Source organism: Drosophila miranda (genome assembly GCF_003369915.1).
Source record: "Drosophila miranda strain MSH22 chromosome Y unlocalized genomic scaffold, D.miranda_PacBio2.1 Contig_Y2_pilon, whole genome shotgun sequence".
NCBI classification, from domain to species: Eukaryota; Metazoa; Arthropoda; class Insecta; order Diptera; family Drosophilidae; genus Drosophila; species Drosophila miranda.
Window position 1 is genome coordinate 17,987,142 of NW_022881614.1, and position 16,037 is coordinate 18,003,178.

Below are 16,037 nucleotides of genomic sequence, written 5' to 3' on the forward strand. Positions count from 1 at the left end.
GATTTCTTGCTTTTGGCTACAAAAATGATCCGATCTGATCAAGATTCAGCAATCTGATAGATATGGTCATTATCTATGATTCTGCGTTTTTAGTTTTCTCGAATGTGCAATATTGTGAATGCAACAGATTTTCGTCTTTTGTGGGGGCGGAAGGGGGTGGGGCGAAATTCTGAGATATATGTTTTATAGTGAGATCTAACAGAAGTGCGGATACCAAATTTGGTTACTCTAGCCTTAATAGTCTCTGAGATTTGTGGATGCCCCAGATTTTCGTCCTTTGCGGGGGCGGAAGGGGGTGTGGCGAAATTTGGACACGAAACGGTCAAGGTCCGATATCACAGGAGTGTGGATACCAAATTTGGTTGCTCTGGCTCTTATAGGTTCTGAGATCCTTCAACTCATATTTTGCAATTGACAAAACCGACCATGAAACCTGTGTGTTAGAGAGAGACAGAGCGAGAAAAAATGAAATTGTTTTCTTACACTCTAAAACATATAGTCATCCTCTACGATTCTGCGTTTTTGGTTTTATCGTATCTTTAAAAATGTGGATGCCACAGATGTTCGTCCTTTGTGGGGGCGGTTGTGGGCGGGGCGAATTTTTGAAATATTTTTGTAGCAGTGACATATCACAGAAGTCTGGATCCAAAACATCGTTGCTCTAGCTCTTATAGTCTTTGAGCACTAGACGCTGAAGGGGACGGACGGACGGACGGACGGACAGACGGACAGACAGACAGGGCTCAATCGACTCGGCTATTGATGCTGATCAAGAATGGACGATACACACATCCACTTTTACCACAAATCTAATATACCCCAATACTCATTTTGAGTATCGGGTATAAAAAGGCTTAAGTTCATTAACGAAGAAGTAAAACGACGAGACGACCATTTTGTTCAATAATAAAAGAAGAAACAACAAGTTTTATTTGCTGCAAGAAGACTGTACACATAGATGAATACATATATCATTTTTATTACTTTCGATTTTATTATTACTTTTCTAACACACATACTGCTCCCCTTCGAAGAATATTTTCTATTATTTAGGAAGGCCTTATTTTCAAAAGAATTTTTGTGTTGAGCTAAGCAAGACTCACACTTCTTATACTCAATTCCCCAGCATGAAAAACCAATAGGCAGCCTACTTAATCGTTACAATACATAGTAAGCCTGACCAAAAAAGTCAGTGGACGGCTGCCTCGCCCCAACAGATTTTATTTCTCCCGTAAAATACGAGTAAATCATGATTTACGGCATGCTGGTGACACTCTCGACGGCAATCTATACTACGGAGTCCACCCTTTGGCAGGTTCAACGTGAGTGTAGAAAGTGGAAAGATGATTTGGTTCGATCGTATGAGCTGTATGACTGTCTGATCTGATCCCACAGAGACCCTAATCAATTGGATGATGTCGTTTAGTCTTTTCATTTTGGGTCTGTTCTGCAAGCCGTATTTGATAGTTCCCCTGTTGGCAGCTGGGTTCTTCATGGTGCGCCGGATCTTGCTGCGGCGGGCAAAGCGGACCCAAGCCTGGAAATCGCCGGGTAACAACGAGTCTGGGTCGTCCAGGCATTACTCCATTAAAACCGCACCATCACGCGACACGGAGAGCTCCCTGCCCAATAGCGTCGGTGACACATCCCAGAAGTAGTCGAGCAACGGATAATCACACGATTCACACGGGTTTATAAAACATATAACATACGTCTGAAATACTACATACACATTCCATGAGAACACTCATACATGTGCACGGGTGTGGATGGATCCTTAGACTAAAGAAATTAAAAAATACTGCACTGTACCATCGTTTCATCCAAAAGAATACTAGGACTTGAGCAGAGTGGGGATGTCTACTTTGCGCAGAGCGTCTCTTGCTTTGAGGAGCATAGTATTGTGCGGCTGGCCAGTGAGGCCGGCCAAGTGATGCATATACCTGTCAATGTTGCCAACGCTCGGACCGGACGGTTCCAGCGGAGGCAATGGGACACCATTGAGGGCTGCAACCAGCTTCTGGCGCAGACCCTTCACGTACGCCTCCAGTCGCACATTCTCCTCCTTCAGTTCGGCCACCTCGCCCATCACCTTGGCATAGCCAACATTGGTGTTGTCCACGTGCTGCTCCAGCACCGCATTTAAATGTACCACCTTAAATGTACGCTATAATTTAGAATTTAACCTTTTTGAAACAACCACAACAACACAACTATCAAACAAAACTATTTTCTATTTAAGTTTTAATTTATTTTTGATTAACTTTTTTTTTGCTGTTCCTAAGAAACAAATCCAAAAAACAAAACACACTAAGAAGAAAAAGGCTTAAGTTCATTAACGAAGAAGTAAAACGACGAGACGACCATTTTGTTCAATAATAAAAAAAGAAACAACAAGTTTTATTTGCTGCAAGAAGACTGTACACATAGATGAATACATATATCATTTTTATTACTTTCGATTTTATTATTATTTTTCTAACACACATACTGCTCCCCTTCGAAGAATATTTTCTATTATTTAGGCAGGCCTTAGGTTAGGTTAGGTTAAGGCGGTAGCCGGGGGATAAGAGCCTCCCGCCCCCAAGCTCACTTGGACCTATAAAAGGTCCGTTGTGTTGCCGCATGGGCATGTGCCCCTTCGCGTTGCCCGAGCCGTGAGAGCATACTACTGCAGGTTAAGGGCAGTCCCATCCGGTGGCTTGGATGTATTTGGACAAGGTCCCTGGTTTGATTACGGACAGGTCCGAAATGTCCGTGAGGAAAGCGGCCCCGAGAATACGAAGACGACGATTTCCAAGGGCCGGGCAGTGGCAGAAGAAGTGGGGGACCGATTCCTCCTCCTCCTCGTCGCGACAACTCCTGCAGAAGTCGTTATGAGGGATAGGCTCGATATTGAGCCTAGAGCTTTGATAGCTGCTTGGCTGTCCGAGAAGACGCACACTAAGTGCGTATCTAGAAGTAGTTTGGAGACGATCGAAATGGCCTCCTTGATGGCTTCAACCTCCGCTTGGAACACACTACAGTGATCCGGGAGCCTGAAGCAATGACTGATGTTCAGCTCGCTGCAGTAGACTCCGCCTCCCACGCGGCCGTCTAGCTTTGAGCCATCAGTGTAGAAGTGGACCGCATTTGCAGGTCCTGGTTCGCCCATCTCCCAGTCCTCCCTAGATGGGATTGATACCTGGAAGGGCGTCGAGAGGTGATCACTGGGGATACAGTAATCTGTCCTCTCTGTCCGAGTGCCCAACCGCGGATGCTTTCCACAGTCTGGCTTCTCTCATTCTGAGGGCGGAAAGTGTTGCCACCTTCTTTCCCATGAGATCCAACGAGAGGTCCAGCACAGTATCCAGGGCTTCCCCTGGAGTAGTGCGTAGCCCGCCAGTTATGCATAGCTCTGCCATGCGTTGAACTCTGCTGAGTTTATTGAGGCATGTCCTTCTGTCCAAGGCTGGCCACCATACCACCACTCCATAGAGCATGATTGGTCGTATGATGGCGGTGTAGAGCCACCGAACTATATAGGGGGTCATTCCCCATTTTAGTCCGATGGCTTTCCAGTAAGTATAGAGGGCCACTGTGGCCTTCTTTACTCTATCCTCTATGCTCGATTTCCAATCGAGCTTTCTATCGGGGATTAGGCCAAGATACTTGGCGTTGTTGCTGAAGACTAGCGTTTCCCCACATAGTCTTGGGGGAATCAGTACCGGAACTTTGTACTTCCTAGTGAAAAGCACCAGTTCCGTTTTAGACGGGTTGACGCCTAACCCGCATTTGTCTGCCCATTTCGACATTTTCGTGAGAGTTCTTGTCATGCACTCACACAACGTCTGCGGAAATTTTCCGGAGAATGCTATGGCAACATCGTCCGCGTACGCCACCACACGGCAGCCAACCCCCTCTATCTCCCGCAGCAGTGTGTTCACTGCCACGTTCCATAGGAGGGGCGAGAGGACTCCGCCCTGCGGTGTGCCTCTGCTGACAAATCTGGTACACGTTGACGTCCCCAGTGATGCCTCAACCGTCCTGCATTGTAGCATCTGATCGATCAGGCTCACCGTCCTGGAGTCAACGCCCAGATCCGTCAGTGCGCCCGTGATGGCGATCGGAAGGATGTTGTTAAACGCGCCTTCTATGTCGAGGAAGGCTACTAGGGTGTACTCCTTAAAATTAAGGAACGCTTCGATGATCGATGTGATCGAGTGTAGGGCCGTTTCGGTGGATCTTCCCTTCCGATAGGCATGCTGGGAGTCTGAGATCAGACTGGACGGAATGCACGCCGTTAGATGCAGCCCCAGGAGCCGCTCCATCGCCTTTAGAAGAAAAGACGATAGACTTATGGGTCTGAAATCTTTTGGGACAGTGTGCGAGGGCTTGCCTGCCTTGGGTATGAATACGACTTTGGTCTGAAGCCAGGTGTCAGGAATACACCCGTGGTAGAAGATTCCCTCGTATATTATTTTGAGCCAGTTAATGGCTTTATGTCCCGCGTGAATAAGTTGGGCAGGGAAAATGCCGTCTGGCCCCGCGGACTTGTAGGGTTTAAAGCTGTCTATCGCCCAGGAAATGTTCTCCTGGCTTAGCAGTCTCAGGATGGCATTTGAGGCGACAGAAGGAAGCGCGAGGTAGTTGGGTCTGTTTTCATCGCAGCCAGGGAAGTGGGTATTTAGGAGAAGATTTAGCGACTCCTCGCTGGACGTAGTCCACGACTGGTCGGTGTTCTTCAAGTAGCCCAAGGTGGGTGCTGTCTTCGAGAGAACTCTGCGCAAGCGTGAGGCTTCTGAGTTACTCTCGATTTCGCTGCAGAACTTACGCCAGGAGGCGCGTTTGGCTTTTCTAAGTTCTTTGTTGTAGGTTGACAACTGGCCTTGTATTCGGCCCAGTTTTGCTCAACGTTTTCAGCCTTAGCTTTATTGAAGAGTCTCCGGGAGGCTTTCCGGAGTTCACCCAGTTTCGGATTCCACCATTCAGGTTTCTTCAGGCCTCTGTTCTTGCCAGAGGAGCATGCTTTGTCGAGCGCCTTATTGCAGGCGTCGGTAAAGATCTTAAGAAGACGAGTCGTGGCCTCCGTGGAGAACTCCTCCTCAGATGGGGGCTCAGGGAGAACACGACAGAGGTAATCAGAGTACCGAGTCCAGTTTGTCCGCCTGATGTTCCGGAATCGGACTGGCTTCGGTACTGAGAAGGAGAAGACAGTTTCCACGTACCTGTGGTCCGAGAAGGAGTGCTCTTCCAGGACTCTCCAGGATACAATGTTACGCTGTATCTCATGAGAGGCAAGCGTGAGGTCCAGGACCTCCTTGCGGTTTTTAATGATAAAGGTGGGATCACTACCCCGGTTTAATAAGACCATCTGAGTGGTCAGTAAGTAACTGAAAGGGTACTCACCCCTTTCGTTTGTGTCAGTGCTTCCCCACTGACAGTGATGTGCATTGGCATCGCACCCCACAATTAGGCCGATGTCCTTGGCCGAGCAGTCTGCGATTATAGCCCGGAGAGGCGCGTGTGGAGGGGGGTCTGGTTGTTCATGCCCCATGTATGCGGAGCAGATCCTCAGTGAGCGCTCCTGGCCTTCGAGGCTCACTGCGGTGTGGTCTTCATTGCTGAAATTTGGGAGCAAAAATAAGTGCAACTCTCTTTTTGCAAGAATGCAGGTACGAATTTTACCTGCGGTTTCAGCTACATATAGCTTGTAGTCAGAAGTCCTCAGACCGGAGACCCTGTTTCCGAGGATCCAGGGCTCCTGAATGAGGACTATGTCGGCTCCACCCTTGGCCAGGTGGAGCAGTAGAGCAGCGCATGCTGCCTTACAATGGTGGAGGTTTATCTGCAGGAGCGTCAACGACATTCCTGAGGCTCGCCTCCCCCATTGTTGCTTCTAGATCGCTGTCAGGGGACTCCGGCTCCTCCCCGACAACGATGTGGCTGAGACCTCTGGCTAGGTCGCTCTCGTCGAACGCGTAGTCGTCCAAGATGTCGTCCGACATCATGGACGCCGCATCCGACGCCGGGTTGTCTTCCTCGCACGAGGCCCCCTCTTTCGGGATCTCCGGCAGCTCCGGGTCTGGCTCGACCTCCGCTTGCCTGCCCTTGCGATCGGACTTGTAAGTGGATGTGGTGACCTTCTTGTAGCCATAATCCAATACACCGTCCGACTTTGCGAGGAGATCAATCGATTCCTCATTTAGGACGAGGATAATCTGGCGCCTCTGCCCTTGGATATCCTCCACCTTTGCCACCTTCCAATCGGCTGTAGGAAGGTGGGGGTTGCAGACCTGCAGTAACCTGAGGATCTTCTCAGGCTCTGCAGGCTTAGCCGAGACCCACGCTCTGGCTCTCGGGCGACTAGGGACATCTTCCCACTTCACGGCCTCCAGTTTCGCCCCTGGATAGACCTCTTTTAGGGCCGCCACCGCCTTCATGTAGAGGGCCGCAGAGCGAGCGTCTTGGCGGGCGATGGCTTTCACCCTGCCTTGATGCCACCCTGCGTCCTCACACTTTGGCGGTGGTCCGCCGTTCTCCTCCAGTTCCAGTAGGAACCGGTCCTGGAGCTCGTTCTTCACCAGGTGCCACTTATCGCGAGGGACATGGCCGTCCTCAGCGCCCCTGTCCAGGACACCGATCAGGGTGTTGCCCCTCGCCACCTCAGCGAACGACCGGTTCGTGAGGTGGGTCTTCACCAGCTTGGCTTGCTGGGCTTGGCCTGGCTGATTTGCGGGGTCCTCCGCTGAGCGTTGCCGCTTGTTGGGGGCCTTGGCTGCGCCCTTTCCGGCTTTGGCTGGCTGGAACAGTGGAAGGATTGAGCAGGCCCACAGCCTCTGCTCCTTTCCTTCAGCTGACGCCTTGAAGTTCGGGTCTTCGTTGGACAGGATGAAAGCCGCTCGTCTCCTGTCCTGGTACGACGGCTTTCCTCCCCGTGGTGCAGAGACGCTGCCCGCCGGGGCTCCCATGGGTTCTTCGGTCCTGGTGCGCTTACCAGCCGCGATTACGCTCTGCTTGGCAGCCACCCCGGTATCTGCTTCGCCCTTGGAGCCACCCGACTTGGAAGGACCCGATTGGGTTTTCGGGCCCCCCCTCGCTGCGGCTGCTGCCTGAAGACGGTGGACCGACTCAGTCTCCTTCCCCGTCTTCTTTGGACCCGGTTTCCCAGGCGCTGGGGCAGAGGGATTGGCTTGTCCCTCCGGGACTTTAAGAGGAGTACCGAGCTCCTTTGCGTCTTTGTTGGTTTTTATATATTTATTATTTGGCATAGAAGTTCCCACGAGTAGGCGGGAAGGGGATGGTCACCCGAGGCATAGCCCGCTTGCTCCGGGAAGCCTGATTTAAACTGGAGGTCGGCAGGTATCCAGAGTCCGCATATTAGCGACCGGGCACCCCCCCGGCCATGCATCCCTCGGCATATAACAGTGTCACCTTGGATTGGGGTAATTTTACTGAGAGTTTTCTTCTCTCCGCCCGACTACCATTCGCCAGCATCCTAGCAGAGACATGACCGTGCTAGGACCTGTTTCCAGCCGCCCTCACGGGAAGAGTATAGTCGCACTTCCGCCGGTGTGTACAGTTACGGCGGGTGCCGGTTCGCTCGTGCCCACCTGTATCCTATGACGCGGAGCACAGTCGCCTTGGATCCAGGGCAAGCCATGAACCCGAGGCGCCTGTGCCCCGTTCCGAGTCTACAGTTGTGACGAGCCGACCCGACATCCGTTTATCCCCCTGTAGCACCCGACGGCTGACGGCCTAGGAAGGCCTTATTTTCAAAAGAATTTTTGTGTTGAGCTAAGCAAGACTCACACTTTTTATAGTCAATTCCCCAGCATGAAAACCCAATAGGCAGCCTACTTAATCGTTACAATACATAGTAAGCCTGACCAAAAAAGTCAGTGGACGGCTGCCTCGCCCCAACAGATTTTATTTCTCCCGTAAAATACGAGTAAGGTGAAACTTACAAATTAAATCATGATTTACGGCATGCTGGTGACACTCTCGACGGCAATCTATACTACGGTGGCCACCCTTTGGCAGGTTCAACGTGAGTGTAGAAAGTGGAAAGATGATTTGGTTCGAGCGTATGAGCTGTATGACTGATCCCACAGAGACCCTAATCAATTGGATGATGTCGTTTAGTCTTTTCATTTTGGGTCTGTTCTGCAAGCCGTATTTGATAGTTCCCCTGTTGGCAGCTGGGTTCTTCATGGTGCGCCGGATCTTGCTGCGGCGGGCAAAGCGGACCCAAGCCTGGAAATCGCCGGGTAACATTCGCTTCTAGCTCTTGCTTAAGCCGGTTGTGTTTTTTTCTTGCTCCCGCATTCTCCGCCCTTTGCCTAAATATCATACAACATTGTTGTGTCTTTGTTTTGATTTATTATCGCATCTCTTTAATTTGATTCTACTTTGTGTTAACCACCAGTGTTTTGTTTGTAAACAAGTGTTAAATATAAATTCAATATTGCAACGTAACACATCGGACTCGTGCAGGCAATTTGTTATTGTTTTTTGCCCAGTCTGCTTTTCGTTATCGCTTCTTCGGTGTGCACTGTTCTCGCGCATCAGCGTTTGCATCGCCCACACTCTCTCGTGAGCATACGCGGGCTTCTCGCATTGTTGCTCTCACTCTCTCTGGATTGCCTCACTCTCCCTCTCTGTGGACTTTTCTTTTGTGTCTCTGCTTTGGTGAGTTTACTGCTCGTTTTCTGCACTTCGTTGGATCATCTGCTTTGAATTATTGCCGCTGCAGCTGATTGTCTGGCTCGCTCTGCTGTCTGCTCTCCTACTTTACCTGCGATCTCACTCCGTTCTCTTATTATTCGTGCACAGTGATTCTACTGCTGTCAATAATGGCAATCGTTTGTAGTGCAAAGAAATGTGAATTCGGTGGTGTTATCATTGGTGATTCATTTCTTAGCTGCTGGCTGTGCGCCACTTTTGCCCACATAAAATGTGCTGGTGGTGGAAATTTTGGCCGGCTGAATAATCTGATCTGATTGAGGCCGAAATGCGCACATTTATGAGACAGACTCGAACTGGGTTTCTGGATGTCCGGAAACAATTTGTGGCTCTCAACGAGAAATTTCTTGCCCTTGAATCACAGTTTCTTGGGCTCAAACTCTTGAGCGAATCGCCTAGACGGAAAATTCCGCATAATGATACCAATCTCTTGCAACCTAATCCGATTGGTACGCCTGCCTCCCACCTTCATCCATCGGAAGCATTTCCGTGTAGGCATGCCACGCCGTTGTCTGTAAATCCGCCAACGGTGGCTCCGGAGTTCTTTACACCGAGCAATGTGCTTCCTTCGAGCACCCAACTCCCCAACAGCATCAATCCCATCCCTGCAGTTTCTGTGGCCGTCACTTCTGACGCGGTGAGTGCTCCTAGTGCGGGTGTGCTGGTTGCTGACGACGTCTTGCCAATTTTTGCTCCAATTCCTGCTCCAATTCCTGCTGCAATTCCTACTCCAATTCCTGCTACAGCCATTGCTGCCAATTCCTCTGCCCTTGTACCGAGGTCTCTTTTAGGTGTGGCTCCACCATCTCGATCTCGCTCGGGACTTCAACTTAAAGCAGTGGTCCCTCGGAAAGCAATATTTGTTTCTCGTCTTATTCCTGAGGCTACAACGGAGGATGTTAAACAACATCTTGCCACTAAACTTAACACTTCGCCTGTTGATATAGTTGTGACTAAATTTTCATTTAAACATAAGCGCAACATATCATCATTTAAAATTCTTCTCCCTGATTCTTTACTATCCTGTTCTCTAGAACCGTCAATATGGCCTGAGCATACAATTGTGCATGAGTTCCTTCTCAAAGATTCGAACTCGAATCCAAGAATTACCGAACATGCTCCAAAAAACTGATGTACTATTTTTCCATGCACTATCAGAACGTTCGCAGTTTGCTGGGAAAGTTGCGTCAAATTCATACTAATAGCGCGTCCTTTGATTTCGATGCCATCGCGTTTACCGAAACCTGGCTTAACTCCTCTGTCAATGATCACGAAATTTTCATTGATAGTTACACTATTTATAGAATGGACCGCCCATCTTTTGCAGGTGGGGTTCTTATTGCCGTTAAATCTGTTTTCTCATCTGAGTTATTCCCATTCAATAACATTCATGGAATTGAATTTGTTGCAGTCAAAGTTCGTGTTGGCTCCGCATTTTTCTATTTAACCTGCTCTTACATTCCTCCCAGGTCTGATGCTGAGCTTTACTTACACCACCTTTCAGCAATTAATAATGTTGTTTCTACATTAGGGTGCAATGATCGAATTATTGTCATGGGGGACTTTAACCTCCCATTTCTTTCTTGGCTGCCTTGTAATGACGCTAACCTGTTGTTTCCCAATTGCCATAATGACTTTATCAATGGGCTAACGGATATTTCCCTTGTCCAAATTAATGCCGTTAAAAACATTAGGGACAGACTTCTTGACCTCGTTTTTGTTAACGATGGTTCTCTTGCTACTGTATCTAGAGCAAGCCCAATATCTCTCCCTGAAGATCCTTACCATCCAACTTTGTTGATATCACTGGAGTGTACACAATCTGGAGGTGCTGACAGTTCCATGGCTCCTTGTCACATAAAGTGTTTTCGCAAAACAAACTTTATTGATTTAGATCTACATCTCTCGCGTGTTGATTGGTCGTTTCTTTATTCATTACCGAACATAGATGCAACTGTTAACTCGTTTTATAGTTCTATTTACTCCGCCCTTAATACGTTTGTTCCAGATATCACTGTACCTGTATCGTCCAAGCCTCCCTGGTTCTCCAAGTATTTGTCATACTTAAAAAATAATAAATCCCGGCTCTATAAAAAGTACCAGAAGTCGGGCTCCACGTTGGCCTTAGCTCTATACTCCTCCGCTCGCTCTCTGTTCCTTGCCGTCAATAGTCAGTGTTATAATCATTACCTTTCACAATGTAGTAGTAATTTTCGTAGTGATCCTAAAAAATTCTATTCGTTTGATAATTCTAAGCGCAAGTCAAACGTTTTTCCTCCGTCCCTTCATTACCAGAACAAAACAGAAGCTTCTGCTGTTGGTATTGCAAATTTATTCGCTAACTTTTTCCAAACAACGTACTCGTCTCATATTTACAACGCATCCACTCCGTATCCGTACCAGCTACCTCAAGCTAACAGTATTTTTCTGCCCTTTTTCGAGGAAAGCGTTGTTCTTGAAGGTTTGTCATCTATGGACATATCGTTTTCTGCGGGTCCAGATAAGGTACCAAGTTGCATCTTAAAACACTGTGCCCAGTCCCTTTGCAAACCCTTGACCTTTCTCTTCAACCTCTCCTTGGCACAGTCTTGTCTCCCAGTAATTTGGAATGAGTCCTACATCATTCCGCTTCACAAAAAAGGTTCAAGATCAAACATTGAAAACTATCGTGGTATCGCAAAGCTTTCCGCCATCCCGAAGCTTCTTGAGTTCCTGGTCACCCGGCAACTGCAACATCTTTGTTGCAGCTTGATATCTCCGTCGCAACACGGTTTTTTCAGACATCGTTCAACATCGACTAACCTTCTTGAGTTTTCTAACCTAATCCACCGTGGTTTTCAAATTGGTTTGCAGACGGATGTTGTTTTTACGGACTTCAGCAAGGCATTCGATTCTGTGAACCATGCTCTGCTTATTCAAAAGCTCTCTTTATTAGGGTTCCCAACGAATCTTCTAGATTGGATTTTGTCCTATCTCTCTAACCGTACTCAACGTGTTTTGTTTTCTAACGTGTTGTCAAATACTGTTAATGTTACTTCAGGTGTGCCACAGGGAAGTCATCTGGGCCCGCTTCTGTTTATTTTATTTGTGAACGACCTTCCTCAAGTTATAACATACTCTACTACACTAATGTATGCTGATGATGTCAAAATCTGTCTTTCTTACTCTGATTGGTATTTGCACACACGCCTTCAACTTGATCTAAGTGAACTACTATTGTGGTGTTCAACTAATCTTCTTTTTCTGAACCTTTCCAAATGCAAACTTATGACATTTTACCGTCGCGCTCCTCATTTTGTCTCATATGTTCTAGGAAATCATGTCCTTGAGCGAATTTCGAGTTCAAATGACCTCGGAGTCCTTTTTGATCATAAGATGTGTTTCAACACCCATATAGCTGCAACTGTAAATAAAGCTAAGGGTGTTTTAGCGTTCATCAAGCGTTGGTCCAAGGAGTTTGACGACCCGTACGTTACGAAACAATTGTACATCTCGTTAGTACGTCCTATATTGGAGTATTGTTCTTGTGTGTGGAGCCCGCAGTATAAAGAGCAGCAGGCTGTTATTGAATCCGTGCAAAAGCAATTTTTAATTTTTGCCCTTCGGAACTTTAACTGGGACTCGGGTAGAATCTTGCCACCCTACCGGTCTAGGCTAAATCTTATTGACCTGCCATCGTTGCACCATCGCAGAATATGCAATGGCGTAATGTTCGTGCACAAGCTCCTTCTTGGGACTGTTGACTCCCAAACTCTCTTGGGTCAGATTGACTTGGCCGTTCCATCCAGACCTACCCGTACTTTTAGGCCTATCCGTCTACCCATATGTAGGTCTAATTATGCTGATCATGAACCTTTTAGGGTTTTATGCCATAATTATAACTCCCTCTGTCTAACCCTATCCCCTGAACTGTCTCTTAAACTAATTGCATGCAATATTTATAATCATTTAAATTTAGCTAACTTTTAACTTATCTTTTTCCGCCTTTAGTAACTAAGTACCATTATTAACAGATAATTTGTTAATTTAATAAATAAATAAATACAACGAGTCTGGGTCGTCCAGGCATTACTCCATTAAAACCCCACCATCACGCGACACGGAGAGCTCCCTGCCCAATAGCGTCGGTGACACATCCCAGAAGTAGTCGAGCAACGGATAATCACACGATTCACACGGGTTTATAAAACATATAACATACGTCTGAAATACTACATACACATTCCATGAGAACACTCATACATGTGCACGGGTGTGGATGGATCCTAAGGCTAAAGCAATTAAAAATACCGCACTGTACCATCGTTTCATCCAAAAGAATACTAGGACTTGAGCAGAGTGGGGATGTCTACTTTGCGCAGAGCTTCTCTTGCTTTGAGGAGCATAGTATTGTGCGGCTGGCCAGTGAGGCCGGCCAAGTGATGCATATACCTGTCAATGTTGCCAACGCTCGGACCGGACGGTTCCAGCGGAGGCAATGGGACACCATTGAGGGCTGCAACCAGCTTCTGGCGCAGACCCTTCACGTACGCCTCCAGTCACACACTCTCCTCCTTCAGTTCGGCCACCTCGCCCATCACCTTGGCATAGCCAACATTGGTGTTGTCCACGTGCTGCTCCAGCACCGCATTTAAATGAACTACCTTAAATGTACGCTATAATTTAGAATTTAACCTTTTTGAAACAACCACAACAACACAACTATCAAACAAAACTATTTTCTATTTAAGTTTTAATTTATTTTTGATTAACTTTTTTTTGCTGTTCCTAAGAAACAAATCCAAAAAACAAAACACATTAAGAAGAAAAAGGCTTAAGTTCATTAACGAAGAAGTAAAACGACGAGACGACCATTTTGTTCAATAATGAAAGAAGAAACAACAAGTTTTATTTGCTGCAAGAAGACTGTACACATAGATGAATACATATATCATTTTTATTACTTTCGATTTTATTATTATTTTTCTAACACACATACTGCTCCCCTTCGAAGAATATTTTCTATTATTTAGGAAGGCCTTCAGCCATCGGGTGCTACAGGGGGACAAACGGATGACGGGTCGGCTCGCACAACTGTGAACTCGGAACTGAGGCGCAGCCGCTCCGGTTAGTAATACCCGGTGCGGTCTGCGTCTCACACCCCCCCCTAGGACACAGAGGGTTGCGAGCGAACCGTCACCCGCCGTAACTGTGCACACCGGTGGAAGTGCGACTATACTCTCCCCGTGAGGGCGGCTGGAAACAGGTCCTAGCACGGTCATGTCTCTGCTAGGATGCTGGCGAATGGTAGTCGGGCGGAGAGAAGAAAACTCTCAGTGAAATTACCCCAATCCAAGGTGACACTGTTATATGCCGAGGGATGCATGGCCGGGGGGGTGCCCGGTCGCTAATATGCGGACTCTGGATACCTGCCGACCTCCAGTTTAAATCAGGCTTCCCGGGGCAAGCGGGCTATGCCTCGGGTGACCATCCCCTTCCCGCCTACTCGTGGGAACTACTATGCCAAATAATAAACATATAAAAACCAACAAAGCCGCAAAGGAGCTCGGTACTCCTCTTAAAGTACCGGAGGGACAAGCCAATCCCTCTGCACCAGCGCCTGGGAAACCGGGTCCAAAGAAGACGGGGAAGGAGACTGAGTCGGTCCACCGTCTTCAAGCAGCAGCCGCAGCGAGGGGGGGCCCGAAAAGCCAATCGGGTCCTTCCAAGTCGGGTGGCTCCAAGGGCGAAGCAGATACCGGGGTGGCTGCCAAGCAGAGCGTAATCGCGGCTGGTAAGCGCACCGGGACCGAAGAACCCATGGGAGCCCCGGCGGGCAGCGTCTCTGCACCACGGGGTGGAAAGCCGTCGTACCAGGACAGGAGACGAGCGGCTTTCATCCTGTCCAACGAAGACCCGAACTTCAAGGCGTCAGCCGAAGGAAAGGAGCAGAGTCTGTGGGCCTGCTCAATCCTTCCACTGTTCCAGCCAGCCAAAGCCGGAAAGGGCGCAGCCAAGGCCGCCAACAAGCGGCAACGCTCAGCGGAGGACCCCGCAAATCAGCCAGGCCAAGCCCAGCAAGCCAAGCGGGTGAAGACCCACCTCACGAACCGGTCGTTCGCTGAGGTGGCGAGGGGCAGGACCCTGATCGGTGTCCTGGACAGGGGCGCCGAGGACGGCCATGTCCCTCGCGATAAGTGGCACCTGGTGGAGAACGAGCTCCAGGACCGGTTCCTACTGGAACTGGAGGAGAACGGCGGACCACCGCCAAAGTGTGAGGATGCAGGGTGGCATCAAGGCAAGGTGAAAGCCATCGCCTGCCAAGACGCTCGCTCTGCGGCCCTCTACATGAAGGCGGTGGCGGCCCTAAAAGAGGTCTATCCAGGGGCGAAACTGGAGGCCGTGAAGTGGGAAGATGTCCCTAGTCGCCCGAGAGCCAGAGCGTGGGTCTCGGCTAAGCCTGCAGAGCCGGAGAAGATCCTCAGGTTACTGCAGGTCTGCAACCCCCACCTTCCTACAGCCGATTGGAAGGTGGCAAAGGTGGAGGATATCCAAGGGCAGAGGCGCCAGATTATCCTCGTCCTAAATGAGGAATCCATTGATCTCCTCGCAAAGTCGGACGGTGTAGTGGATTATGGCTACAAGAAGGTCACCATATCCACTTACAAGTCCGATCGCAAGGGCAGGCAAGCGGAGGTCGAGCCAGACCCGGAGCTGCCGGAGATCCCGAAAGAGGGGGCCTCGTGCGAGGAAGACAACCCGGCGTCGGATGCGGCGTCCATGATGTCGGACGATATCTTGGACGACTACGCGTTCGACGAGAGCGACCTAGCCAGAGGTCTCAGCCACATCGTTGTCGGGGAGGAGCCGGAGTCCCCTGACAGCGATCTAGAAGCAACAATGGTGGAGGCGAGCCTCAGGAATGTCGTTGACGCTCCTGCAGATAAACCTCCACCATTGTAAGGCAGCATGCGCTGCTCTACTGCTCCACCTGGCCAAGGGTGGAGCCGACATAGTCCTCATTCAGGAGCCCTGGATCCTCGGAAACAGGGTTTCCGGTCTGAGGACTTCTGACTACAAGCTATATGTAGCTGAAACCGCAGGTAAAATTCGTACCTGCATTCTTGCAAAAAGAGAGTTGCACCTATTTTTGCTCCCAAATTTCAGCAATGAAGACCACACCGCAGTGAGCCTCGAAGGCCAGGAGAGCTCACTGAGGATCTGCTCCGCATACATGGGGCATGAACAACCAGACCCCCCTCCACACGCGCCTCTCCGGGCTCTAATCGCAGACTGCTCGGCCAAGGACATCGGCCTAATTGTGGGGTGCGATG

The 16,037-nt window shown here is 49.0% G+C and overlaps 2 protein-coding genes across 2 annotated transcripts; both read left to right on the forward strand.

Moving 5' to 3' along the window:
• Positions 1-1,133: 1,133 nt before the first annotated feature.
• Positions 1,134-1,811, forward strand: LOC117193668. Its single transcript, XM_033398405.1, has 2 exons — positions 1,134-1,322; positions 1,396-1,811. Exons 1-2 carry the CDS (start codon positions 1,250-1,252, stop codon positions 1,656-1,658), a joined length of 336 nt encoding a protein of 111 aa, XP_033254296.1. The 5' UTR covers positions 1,134-1,249; the 3' UTR covers positions 1,659-1,811.
• A 5,969-nt stretch (positions 1,812-7,780) lies between these two features.
• On the forward strand, positions 7,781-12,993 carry LOC117193667. Its single transcript, XM_033398403.1, has 3 exons — positions 7,781-8,029; positions 8,094-8,254; positions 12,770-12,993. The coding sequence occupies exons 1-3, from the start codon at positions 7,957-7,959 to the stop codon at positions 12,869-12,871; spliced, it is 336 nt and encodes a 111-aa protein (XP_033254294.1). The 5' UTR covers positions 7,781-7,956; the 3' UTR covers positions 12,872-12,993.
• Positions 12,994-16,037: the final 3,044 nt, after the last annotated feature.